Source organism: Phaethon lepturus, unplaced genomic scaffold (assembly GCF_000687285.1).
Source record: "Phaethon lepturus isolate BGI_N335 unplaced genomic scaffold, ASM68728v1 scaffold7750, whole genome shotgun sequence".
Lineage (NCBI taxonomy): Eukaryota > Metazoa > Chordata > Aves > Phaethontiformes > Phaethontidae > Phaethon > Phaethon lepturus.
In genome coordinates, this window is record NW_010509763.1 from 1 (window position 1) to 12,549 (window position 12,549).

The 12,549-nt window shown below is 46.7% G+C and overlaps 1 protein-coding gene across 1 annotated transcript in view; it reads right to left on the reverse strand.

Moving 5' to 3' along the window:
• Positions 1-6: 6 nt before the first annotated feature.
• The window catches only part of CACNA1I (calcium channel, voltage-dependent, T type, alpha 1I subunit), a gene marked incomplete at its 3' end in the record, with an annotated part of 154,634 nt that continues 142,091 nt past the window's right edge, over positions 7-12,549 (reverse strand). Inside the window, exons 29-36 of the mRNA XM_010284255.1 lie at positions 11,221-11,299; positions 10,535-10,656; positions 9,486-9,824; positions 8,710-8,856; positions 4,404-4,520; positions 3,855-4,020; positions 2,775-2,968; positions 7-45 (exon numbers count right to left, since the gene is read on the reverse strand). Coding sequence (XP_010282557.1) covers positions 7-45; positions 2,775-2,968; positions 3,855-4,020; positions 4,404-4,520; positions 8,710-8,856; positions 9,486-9,824; positions 10,535-10,656; positions 11,221-11,299 — 1,203 coding nt within the window. The remainder of the gene's footprint in view (positions 46-2,774; positions 2,969-3,854; positions 4,021-4,403; positions 4,521-8,709; positions 8,857-9,485; positions 9,825-10,534; positions 10,657-11,220; positions 11,300-12,549) is intronic.

The following is a 12,549-nucleotide window of genomic DNA, read 5'->3' on the forward strand; positions in this document are numbered from 1 at the left end:
CGAGCTGCTGCTCCGGCTGTCCAGCGAGGTATCGCTCTCGGGGGCCTGGGGAGCAAGAGTGTGAAAACACAGTTCTAAGGAAAGAGATTAGCAGGTGGCAAGAGACTTCAAGAGACTTTGCTTTTTTTTTTTTTTTTTACTTTGTGGTGTGAAAATAAACCACGATTACAGAAAAAGGGGAAAAACCCTAATTCCTCTGTCATTCTCCTATGGTGGGGAGGGCAGCTATAAACCACCTGGGCAATGCTACAAAGCACCAGCCATGCAGCTTGCCCAGGGGAGTCCTTCTGTGGGAGGAGGAAAGGTTTCAATATTTTGAGCTCTGATTTCATTCTGCTCCAGGATGAATCTTCCCCCACCATGTGAAACGCTCCACCACAGGGAAAGGGTGCTGGGTCTATGAGCTCTGCAGCCCCTGCCGCTGGCCTGTCCCTGCTCACTGGTGGTCCAGGAGGCAGTGGAGCCAAGGTTCCCTGTGGGTGCTCACTCTCAGCTTCCCTGTGAACATGCTACACAGGCTGTGGACACATCAAAACCATCAGCTGGCTAGAAGTCAGGGTACTTCTGTACATAGACATCAGGCCCTGTACATCAACTTCCTCACATTAAACAATCAGCAATGTTTGGGGAGAGAGAGGTCGTCTTTAATATCTTCATCAATAACATAGTGGGATCGAGTGCACCTGCAGCAGTTTGCAGATGACACCAAGTTGAGTGGTGTGGCTGACATGCCTGAGGGACAGGATGCCATCCAGAGGGACCTGGACAAGCTCGAGGCATGGGTCTGTGTGAACCTGATGAGGTTCAACAAGGCCAAGTGCAGGGTCCTGCACCAGGGTCAAGGCAACCCCCAGCATCAGTACAGGCTGGGTGATGAAGGGATCAAGAGCAGCCCTGCTGAGAAGGACTTGGGGTACTAGTGGATAAAAAGCCAGACATGAGCTGGCAATGTGCATTTGTAGAAAGCAGACAGCCGTATCCTGGGCTGACATCAAAAGAAGCATGGCCAGCAGGTCAAGGAAGGTGATTCTGCCCCTCTACTCTGCTCTGGTGAGACCCCACCTGGAGTCCTGGGTCCAGCTCTGGAGTCCTCAGCACAGGGAAGACATGGACATGTTGGAGTGGGTCCAGAGGAGGGCCACCAAAATGATCAGAGGGGTGGAACACCTCTCCTATGAGGACAGGCTGAGAGAGCTGGGGTCATTCAGCCTGGAGAAGAGAAGGCTCCGGGGAGACCTTATTGCAGCCTCCCAGTACTTAAAGGGGGCTTATAAGAAAGATGGGGACAGACTTTTTAGCAGGGCCTGTTGCAATAGGACAAGGGGCAATTTTTCACAAGGAGTGTGGTGAAACACTGGCACAGGCTGCCCAGGGAGGTGGTAGATGCCCCATTCCTGGAAACATTCCAGGTCAGGTTGGACGGGGCTCTGAGCAACCTGATCTAGTTGGAGATGTCCCTGCTTATTGCAGGGGGGTTGGATAGATGACCTTTAAAGGTCCCTTCCAACCCAAAGATTCTATGATTCTTCTGACCAGTGCTAGTGGCAATTATTGTATTTAGGGTGGAAAAGTGAGGTCCCCTTCCATCAGGAAAGGGAAACAACCTTAATTTCCATGTATCAGTGCTCAGTTAAGACTGTGTTTCAGTCATTCCTAGGGAATTGGTCTGCACTGTGAGATCATCACTGAGACAAAGCACTGGGAATGATGGATGTAGGACTGGAAGTAGTCTCCTGAACCATAGCTATCAATACAGTCTACATCACACAATCAGAAGTTTACAAATTTCTCCTTTACAACAGTTCAGAACTTTTGCCCAAGAAGCATGCTAACTCCAGAGCTCTTTCTCTTCATGTCTAAACTTATAGCAGAAGTTTCAACATCACAACAACTCAGCGGCCTCAACTCAAGGCTAAATTTACCCCTGGTGAATTTATACACATTCATATTGTGCCAACATTGTCTGTCAGACAGAATTGGATAATGTAGGTTTTATTTTTATTTTTTAGTTTGTCTGGAATAGAGTGTCCCTGTACTCAAACAGGAATCGTTCATGGAGTATCTTCCAAGCACAATAACAGGGATCTTTATTGGACTCTCATCTCTGCCTCCTCTGCTCTTCAGAGACACTTGATCTTCCCTCAACACTTTTATTCTTCTCTTTCATTAGTGAGAAATAGCTGCCTTTTCAGAAAGATATAACACCTTTCTGTCACGTAAGAGCTAAGTGGGCAGGGGAAAACAATGAGCTCAAGGACATAGTCTGTGGATGTGGCACGAAAGGCTGTGGAGGAGGTAGGTGGGGAGAAGCCTGTTCCAACCAAGCAGATGCGTGATCCAGAGTCATGGCGCTAAGACGAACCGAGGTGACTGCTTGGCTGCCATCTCCCTGGCTCACACTGTGGACGCTGTGCATGCCAGTGTCTGTAGCTCACTCGGCGCAGGGGACCCAGGTATGAGAAAAGAGATGATGTATTTTCATCTTCATGTGGGGCTAGCTGCAGCTGTCAAACTACTTTTTGACCCAAAGCAGAACAATGTATGATTTTAAGGTGTGAGAGCTATACAACACCCCTTTGCTATACAACCCTCTCTCCTCCCCAACCTTCCTGCACTCTACAGTCCACTGTGCTCCTCCATCAGGTTAGGTCCAGGTCACCCAGCCCCTGACCACAGCTGCCTCTCTCCTTCCTCTGCCTTCCTCCCCGTTCAGCCCCCTCTGAGTGTGATGTAAAGATCAAGCTTTCCTAGCGGAGGGAAGCGGGGGTCCTCACCTGATGAAGTGAACAGTTCACGCTCGGAGATCTCAGTGACGCCCATGAGCCTTGCAGAGAGATCTTAGGAAGGTTGCGTGGACATGAGACTTTCTCAGGCCCTGTCTGGGTGGCAGAGATGGCCGGGTGGAAAAATTCTGCTGGTACAGGTAACAGAGGGCAAGACGCACCTGGAGAGAAGCGGCTGGGAGGGACTGACAAAGCACCAGAAGAAATGGGGAGGAGAAGAGAAACAGGAAAAAAAATGAAGTTGAAGAGTCCTCCAATTTGATTTGGTGCCTTTGCTGCTGTTACACTGAGGGTCCTGCAAGTCCAGTGTATGGAGGATATTTAGTAACACACGCTCCTGACCACGAAGACTCAGTCTAGTGTTCACACCATAGGTCCCACATTCTATGCAAGGACCAAAACCTGCACCAGACCCAGAAAATCTAACACAGCTCAGAGCCGTAAAGCAACAGCCCAGCTTGCCTCTCCCGTTGCTGCTCTTGCAGAGTAATGCCAAGCTGTAAGGCCTTGATTTAACTACGTGCCACTGCCAGAGGACTTTCATCTCAGATCCTGCAAGGCAAGGGATGAGGGAGATAAGTAAACCATTGGTTTGGGAAACCTGTGGACCACAGGAGGCCAGAGCATGCTCAAGAGTAGAACTAGAGCATTTCCACCAAGGGCAAGACATGTCCTACCTGTTCCCTGCGCCTATACCTGAGGAGCCTGGTCTCAGAGGGCAGCAACATTTTACCGTGCCAGCTGAGCACAGTTCATTCAGCCGGCATGTGAGGGGAGGCTGCACCTGCTCTTCCCTGTCTGTGCATGGGTGCACTACTGGAATGGGAATCGGCTCTTTCACCATATTTCACATAAGCAAGTCTGGGGGAGAATCTAAGATCTAGCAGCAAAAGAAGGAACTGCTCCTCACCCCATTTCTGAGGACTGGCAAACTGCAAGTGAATTCTTGGTTAGTGTAACCCCACATCAGATTAACTCCATTCCTGGCAGGGGTGAGGCAGGAGAAAGGCAGATGAGCTGAACCAACACACACTTTCAGCAGACCCGGAGAAGGATGAGAGCTGTGCTCACCTTTGGTACTTTCATGTTTTAGCCAAGACTGAACTGAGTTGAAAGGAGTCTTCTCCATTTCACACAGGTAACCATCTGGGTTTGTAGAGCCATCCACACTGGATATCGGGAGCAGGCATTCCCCCAGATCGCCTGCCCCATTGGAGTCAGAGCTGTCCTGGCCATCCTGCTGGAAAAAATAAGTGAGGACAAAGTCTTGTGAAATGTAATAGCAAATGACAAAGCAGACTTGTCAAAGCCTCAAGAAGGGCTGATTCTGAAGATACCTTCAAGCTAGCTAAGAAATTCTCAGGTTTCCAGTTTAAATCCCCTAAATTTAGGCTAATTCAGAGGTAGTTACTGACAGTAGTGAAGAGAACTTTCAAAAACATACATCCCTTTTTTTCCTCAAATCGTTCTCCATGATATGTCTCTATGGAGAAGCTCTTGAAAAGTGTCCAGAATGTATATTCCTCAGCAGAGACACTTGGATGAATACAGAGCACTTCAAATGACCGGGGCAGAAATACAGCACACGGTGCAACATGCCCATGACTGCCTGGGGCTAACCTTGATCTCTTTAGGACTCAGCTGAGAAGTGTTGCGATTGTCTGACTCGTCTCCTAGAAGGATGGAAGAGGACTTGTCTGAGTTGAGGGATAACGCTTCCATTTCAGCCAGCTGGACCTGCAGGAAGGGAAAGGAGCTGTCACAGGTCATGCCTGGCACCCACATTTCAAGCAGTCACACTGTTTATGGTGGATAAGTGAGAGCCTGTAGACCCGAGATCAATTTTAGGTTATATTCCATGGATACATCAGGTACTGTCTAACCCAGACCTGGGCTGGGCAGGAGAATCCACTTTTTAAGGAAGGTTGAACACATGATCTGCAAGCAGCCCACCGTTAGTCCATGCTCTCTAGTGCCAGAACTGGAGGAAGGAATTCTGAATCTGTCCCAGCGATACGGCTGGCACAAGGCCCCGCAAGTAAAGGTGGGCAGGGAAAGGGCTCCCTCAGGCTGGTGACAAGGCAGCCTGATCTGCTGAGGGATGAGGAGTGGATCCCTCTCTCTGAAGGCACCATGGAAAGCCCTGCTTAAACACAAAGGTGTTTTCATTCCAGGGATAGTCATGCCTCTTGCAGTCCATGCCAGTATCATGCTTTTCATATTCTCTTACCTTCATCACTGAAACCCTGTTTCCTTCCAGCTTCCCTGTGTCTTTCCTGTCCCCTCACCTCTAAACTACCCAAGATCTCAGCTAACACAATCTCCCATCTTGCTCTCCATCCCTAAACTCACCCCTCCCACCCACCCATACTTGGGGTCTCTTGCTTTCTGAAACCAAGTCTGATGACTGCATCTTTCTCATCCTTGAGCCTCAGCTTCACTCCAGTCCCATGCCTGACCTTGCTTCATCTTTTGGCCTGTTTAATACCACATGTACCCCTCTCCCATCCTCTTTCCTCCAAGCTTTCAATTCCCATCTGCCTGACATGTCTTTCCTACAATGCCTGAAAAGTATCTCCTTTTTCTAGTAGCCTAAGCAGCTGCTCTGTCCCTCCCATGCTTGGTTTTCCACCACTGGTCTCTAGAGTCCCACCAGTTCCCACCACCAGCACCTGACTCTTGAGAGCTATATCCTGGGTTGTCTCAGTCAGGACAGCTTGATTCCTGGCCATTTATCTTGTCCTCTCCTGTGTTTGTGTTTGCAAGAGGCGGGCACAGCTTTTGTGCTTTAAGAGCAGGTGGAACATTTGCAGAGATGACTCCTTCGAGCTGGGAGTTTAATGGCTTGTGCCAATGCTAGAGACTGGAAGAGGTCTCCATCCGAGGAGTAATGCACTTTGAATAAACAGGATGGAAAACCAGAGCTGGATTTAAATAAAGGGCACAAATGACATCCTTATTTGGGATATTATTCTGACACAGGAACATGGTGCCGTTCAACCATGAAGCGAGCCCAAAACCAACAACTGCTGCTCAGAGCCTAGACGCATCAGAGAACCCACAATGAAGTTATGTCAAGCACGCTACACAACCACCAGTCAGCAACTACTTGTGTAGAGAAACACAATCTTCATTCAGTCCCACTTAATGTGCGTACTCGTCCATTACTCGCCTAAGTACTTGTTAACAACCAAAACAGCCTTACAGCTGTGCTTGTAGACACAGAGTGAAATGTGATAACACCTACGACTACCTTCTCCATCTATAAAAAAGGGTTTCAACAAAAGCCAGAATAGTCTGTCCTTCAGTGAACCACTTGCTCACAAATTGTGGCCACCCTGGGATCTGCATAAAAAACATAATCAACAAAGTCGTGAATAGATAAACCGTATGTGTGGAAACACAGTTCGCCATTGTTCACTGGCAAACTCCTGCCACTGGCTAAACACACTATCAGCCACCAATACATAGATGTCTAACTGTCAACCAGCTCAAGAGTGAAAGGACAGTGATGACATGAGAAGAGGTTAGCAGTATGAAAAAAAGATGTTTTGTTCTTATAGCTTTCATTACTGCAGAATATTTAAAATCTTCTGACTAAAGATGAGGAACAAAAAAAATTTAAATATTGCAGTAGGGAGAGAAGGGGCTGTTCACTAGGAGCACAATCCATGAAAACGGCCAGGGACATCAACCTGAGACACTGAACCATGCACACATATCCCCTAGAAAATAACTAGCTGCATTATCTTTAAAAAAAAGAGCCATGATTACAAAAATCCTTAATTGTACAAATAATTGGTTTGAAAATAAGATTCCAACAGCATAACTAGGAAAGACATTGAGCACTTCTACTCAATGCAACAAAAAGCTTAGCACATATTAATAACTTTGAGCATACATTTAATGTTGTGTCCATCCACTGTGGTCAGCATCTTGACAGATTAAACTACAAATGAAATGGGAGTGAATATTTTTGGCTAATATGTGATTTTTGTCACAAGGGCAGAGTTAAGGACGATTCAGTGGGCAGCAAGCACACTATTTTGTTCGAACACACATGTATTGAGTAGCACTAGATAAAAAAGATAGTAAAATTCTGTCTGTGTGTATAGTGCACATTTGGATATGTTGATGTATTAGAGTACGCTCTAATTTAGTGACTATGTGCATTGCTGGTTCTAGTGCTGGGACAAGCCTAGAATTTCCTCAACGTTTTTTATACTATGAAACAAGAAATATGAAGAGAAGGTCATGATCAATCATAACTTAAAATCCTGAGGTGTAGTTTGATTCATATAATCAGAAATAAAATACCTACATTTTACTACTAAAGTTATTTCTGCAGATGTAGATAATTTCTTTTCAATTCCACATTTTAGATGTATTGAAATATCAATTTTGAAAAAAATAATTTATGGCTCTATAACAGCCATTAGAAAATACAATCTAAGAATAATTCTTTGGTTTTGATTATTCTATTAAACTCTTTGCTGTGGTTGTGAGTTGCGCTTGAAGATTTTGGGAAGGTAAGAAAATCTGTTGTTCTTGTCTTCATTCGTAGGCAGGATACTGAAGACAATCTTGAACTTTTTCAAATGCAGCAAACTAGCTGCAAATTACTTAATTTTGGGGTAATCATTCTGAAATGCCTTAGAAGACATGATTTTCTGAGAAGGCTGAGCACCAACTGCTGAATATAAAGACTTACATAAAGCAGTGGAAATCACAGCTGAAAACTGGTTATTTGGCTGCATTAATGCAGCACTCATTTGTGAAATGTTGCAATAGTGATAAACTACAGCAGTGTTCACATTTTGATACTTTCAAAGGGAAGCTGTGGGGACAAGCAGGTGGCCGAAAGGCTTAAAAAAATTAGAGCATCAGAACGAGGCATCTGAAACTAAACAAAATATTGTTTTCTTCAAACATATATAAAGTAATCTGCCAATGAGAGCTCTCTTCCCAAGCTTCCTGGTTTCTTTACAAGCAATAGCAACATATCAAGTTAGTTATGAGGAAGAAGATGGTGAAGATTGCCACTGATGTACTGACAGATGAGCCATGCTACTGTTACACATCTGACCACAATCATAGCACTTAAATACAATAAGATTATTTCAGAAACAAAATTAATTCTGCTACTTACTTAACCTCCCAGACTACTTTGCTCCTGAAGTTTCACAACATGAAAAGACAAATTGCTTAGGAAGTAGCTGTCCAAAGCATCTACTAACTTTAGAAGCACAAGTCTAAGCCATTTGGTGTCCTGCTCTTAGCAACAACCCATTTTTCAGCTAACAGGTTCTACATCAGAAGTGAGACTCTCAAACTTTCTCAGTGGGCCCATTTTTATTTAGTTTTTGCTCAAACTAATTAACTGGTTTTCACCACAAACCACATCCTTGCTCACAGATGGTGACTCTATTCAACAAGGCATTTAAGCATGTGCTTAATTCATTGACCTCAACAGGGAATAGGTAAGCACATGCTTAAAATGAAGACAAAACACATGCTTGAATCTCCCACTGAATTGCCCCTGATTGCTGTCATTGGGGTGAGATCCTCTGAGTCCTCTGTACAACATGAGCTTGAACCTCTGTTTTCCTTGCAGAATTGAACACAACAAGAACTGCAAGGATGCCTTCATAGTCATTTCTCTCCAGCATATTTAGTCCCTCCTGACCCATGTCCTGGCACATCTCACCCTTCCGCCACTTCAAACATCCCCCCGTGGCTGAGGAGGGCAGGCCTGTCCTAGAGGCAGTATCAGCAATTCATGACAGATGACAAACACAGGTCAACAAGCTCTCTGTCTACACAATCTACAGCCAGGAGCACACATCGGACAACCTGCAGGCGTGTGGGTGTGGGTGTGCAGGTCTTGGGGGGAGAGTCCCCTCACGCATCCTCGTACGCAGGTTACCTCTTGCTTGTCATGGTTACACTTCTCGCACATGGCCGGCGAGGAGTAATGATGGAAGACGGAGCCCGATAGGTTATCGATGATCATTAACTCCCCGTCGAAGGAGTCCTTAATAATTAAAGAGACACTGTCCAGCCATAAGTTCTCCTAGGGGACAAGAAAGGGGGGAGGATGGGAGAGATCATTTTAAGAATGCAAACGAGTTTTTTCCTTCAAAGTTTTATGTGAATTTGGGGCTGGGTTCTCCACCCTGACTCATCTGGAGCAGCACCCTGTTCTGCAGGTACCTGCACAGGGTCACTGGAGGAGCATTTGCTCCTTAGGGTGTGTAAAGGTGCCAGAATTCAATGAAAAAAAAAAAAAAAAAAGGAGGAGGGACTGTCTTCACTCACTGTTAGTGCACCAAGGCACTACTCACACCTCCCTTCCAGCTCTGCTGGAGTGCCTTACACTTGATCTGTCATTTCCCCTGCTCTGTTCTCCTGAGCTCCCCTCTCAAATTTGCTCCTAACGCACCTTTAGCTGATCTGCTCCATCCCTCCTCTGCTGGCTCTCAGGTTCCTACACCATGATGACAATGAACAGGACCCACTGCTATCACAGCCTTGTTCCCACACAATGCTACCAACTCAGAAGTCTGCCAATGAAAGTAAACCTCTCACTCTGAGGTGGAAGAGTCTATCTGCTACAGCTAAGCCCTCTGTCATCTAGGCTGCCCAGTTTCTCACCATAGCTACTTGCTGCAGTCTGGTTGGTAAGCTCAAAGGTGTACTCACCTGTGCTGGAGAGTAACATCTCATGCACAGACGTCCTTCAGGATCTGTTCTCCCACCACCTCCTCCTGTTCCTGCTCCTTTTCCCTGCCCTGAATTCGGGGAGCCTGACTTGCGGGAGCACAGCCCATGTGCAATTTCCAGCTCTATCTCAGCATCCATCTCTGCATCCTCCTGGGCCTCCTTGTTGCTGTCGTCAAGATGTTTCATGAGCACAGCTACCACCACATTGATGAGGACAAACTGGGCTGTGAGCACAAAGCTGACAAAGTACAGTGGGGAGATGAACTGCAGGTTGCTGAGGCAGCTCCGGTCATCATGGCTGCAGTCACGCAAGGTATCCTTGAGGGGAAGTTGGGTTTGAGAGGGAATGATGGAAGGAAGGAAGGACTAAAGTAAGAATACAAGCTTGGCTGCTCTTTCTGTCAAAAAACACTGATGCCAATGGAAAGAACAGGGAAAAAGTTTCTATTACCCCACACCCTCTGGGATCATGAGGTCCTCAAAGAATCAAGGACACTATGTGATCATGTGCTCTCTGCTTCAGAGCGAATTACTTCCAGAACAATCACATGTTGCTGCCACTGTAACCACACACATATTAGCAAGAACAAAACTGCCTTCTCCTGTCCAGACTCAAAAGTACCATATGCGTTCAAAGAACTTTCCTCTCTCTCTGTCCTTTGAAGGAAGGAAGTATTTATTTTTGATTGCCCTGGTAGCTCTGCAGATGGTTGCCATGTCAATGCACCAACATTCAGCTTTGGTAACAGGCCTTATGACAGTGGATATACCTTCTTAGCCTGGACAGTCTTCTTGTTCCTCCGAAGGACAATTTGCACTTTTCTCAGCCAGATGTCTATAGGACTAGATGAGCCCAAGGTCTGAGTTACCATGGTGAGGAGGGAGATTCTGGCCCAACCAGGGACTTTAACTAGAAACTCAGCTCCTGTACTCCTTCCCTTTCCTAGCCCAAGCAGTGCTGAACAGAGCACACATCAGAATTTCTCCTTCCCCACAATAAGGAATCCACACCCCTAAAGCCCAGTTACCTTCATGATCCCATTCCAGTTGTCACCTGTGGACACCTGGAAGAGCGTGAGGAAGGCCATCCCGAAGTTCTCAAAGGTGGCATGGCGGCTCATGCCCTCACAGGGGTTCTCATCGTTGCATACTGAAAGGAAGGGGATCGCCGCTGTCAGTGGAGAACACACTGCCAGCCCTGAGATCAACAGCAGGAACTGGGGAAGGGGACCTCAGGCTTCTCACAGCCTGGAGACCTCAGGTAATGGCCTCAGCACCCTGCCCAGCTGCTGGCTGTTGCCCAGCAATACAGAAAAATCCCTGATGGCCCAGCCCTGGAATATCAGGCAGTATAACTCCACTGCTCAATGTATCAAGGTGTTGCCTTTCTTCTTGATCAGTGTTCCATGGCAAGAGATGTAAATAAGCTTTCCCTGATTTTTTTCAGTAATCTTGAAGGCAATATCAAGGTAGGCAGTGCAGAAAAAGCAGAAATTTAAGAATGAAAGAGAAACCAGATACTGCTTTTATTTTGTTAGGCTGTTAGGACCATAACAGTTTAGAGGGAAATTCCTCTTGTATCAATTACGCATAAGGGAGAATAAAGGCCACCAAGTAATTCAGTCCCTTTATCGAATGAGTACTGATTTTGAGAAACCTCAGCTGCCCAGCAGGTCTGTAGCCCACACTGGAGCATGGTCTGCTCGAGACTTACCCAGTTTTCCAAAGAGCTCCACTCCTAGAGCAGCGTAGATGAAAAAGAGGAGCATGAAAAGCAGTCCGAGGTTTCCCACCTGAAAGCAAACAGCGTTGTCAGCCTACCCCAAAGCCTATTTCATCTGTACAGGCAAGTGTTTCTGTCTTTCAAAGCCTGAAGAGAACAGCAGCAAATTCCCAGTGTTCAAATGCAACCAAACAATTGCCTAACTCTTGGGAAATCACCAGTTGCAACTGGGCTTGAAGGATGCTCTTTTCCCAGTTGCCTCCACTCCAGCACAAGCCCTGGCCAGGGCTATCTGAAGTGTGCAGTTTCTGGGCCAAGCGAAGACAAGCACATAGGAGCAGGGGCACAGAAGGTGAAACCAGTTTGGCTGGGTGAAGGAAAAGCTATGGATTACAGCACAGAGACATGTCCTGCAGTGCTACATGCCCCACCAAACTGCCCAAGATCCCTTGGGATGTATCCCTTGAAGATACGTTCACGTGAAGAGCGCAATAGCAGCGCTCCAAAAAGCCAGGGACACTGGTACACCAGCTCCTGCCACGAACCAGGCAGAGCTTGGTGGGGCAAAGCCACGTGTAGAGGTTACAGCAGGATTTCTAGAGGGAGTAGGCAGGTGGGAAGGAAGAAGGGTAAAGAGGCCCCGTTGAAATGTGTGGAGCAAATGAGGAGAAGAGAGAAGAGTAGACTATGAAGGAGCCAAGAGGGGAGTCAGAGCTTCCGTTGCATCTCGTGAGTAATAGGTCAAAGTCTGATTTCTGGGCCTCCAGCAGCTGCTGTTTGAAAATCCCCCAACACAAGGATTGTTGCTTTGTGGAGCACAAAGGCAGCAGTGTCACCAGCAACACAGGCATTGCCCCCAAGTCCTCATCCTCCCAAATCACTGTTTGCCTCTCAATATCCTGCCTCCCAGCATATGGGGCAGCCAGGTTATATGTGAGAAACAGGAGCGGGGTTTGGAAGAGGTAGGCTGAACAGTAACAGAAAATGCCCATAATGGCTAGCACAGTGTTGGTGGAGCAAGGGAAGGCAGGGAAAAATTAAGGACCTAACTGGTATGTGGGTGTTTTTGAAAAACTGAACAGTGTCTTGTCTGAATGCATGTGGTCACTGGGCCTTTGTTAGGATCATCCACTTCAGGAGTCTAATTCAGTCATTGCAACTGCTGTGCTATCCAAATTCAGGAGAGAAATTAATGATTCAGCCCACCCACTCCCCTGGGCTGCCAGATCCTGGCTCCCTACATACTCAGTGGAAGGAATTATTTCTGATTACTAAATTGGACACCATAGTAAATGCTCTGAACACACACCTCTGGGTCTG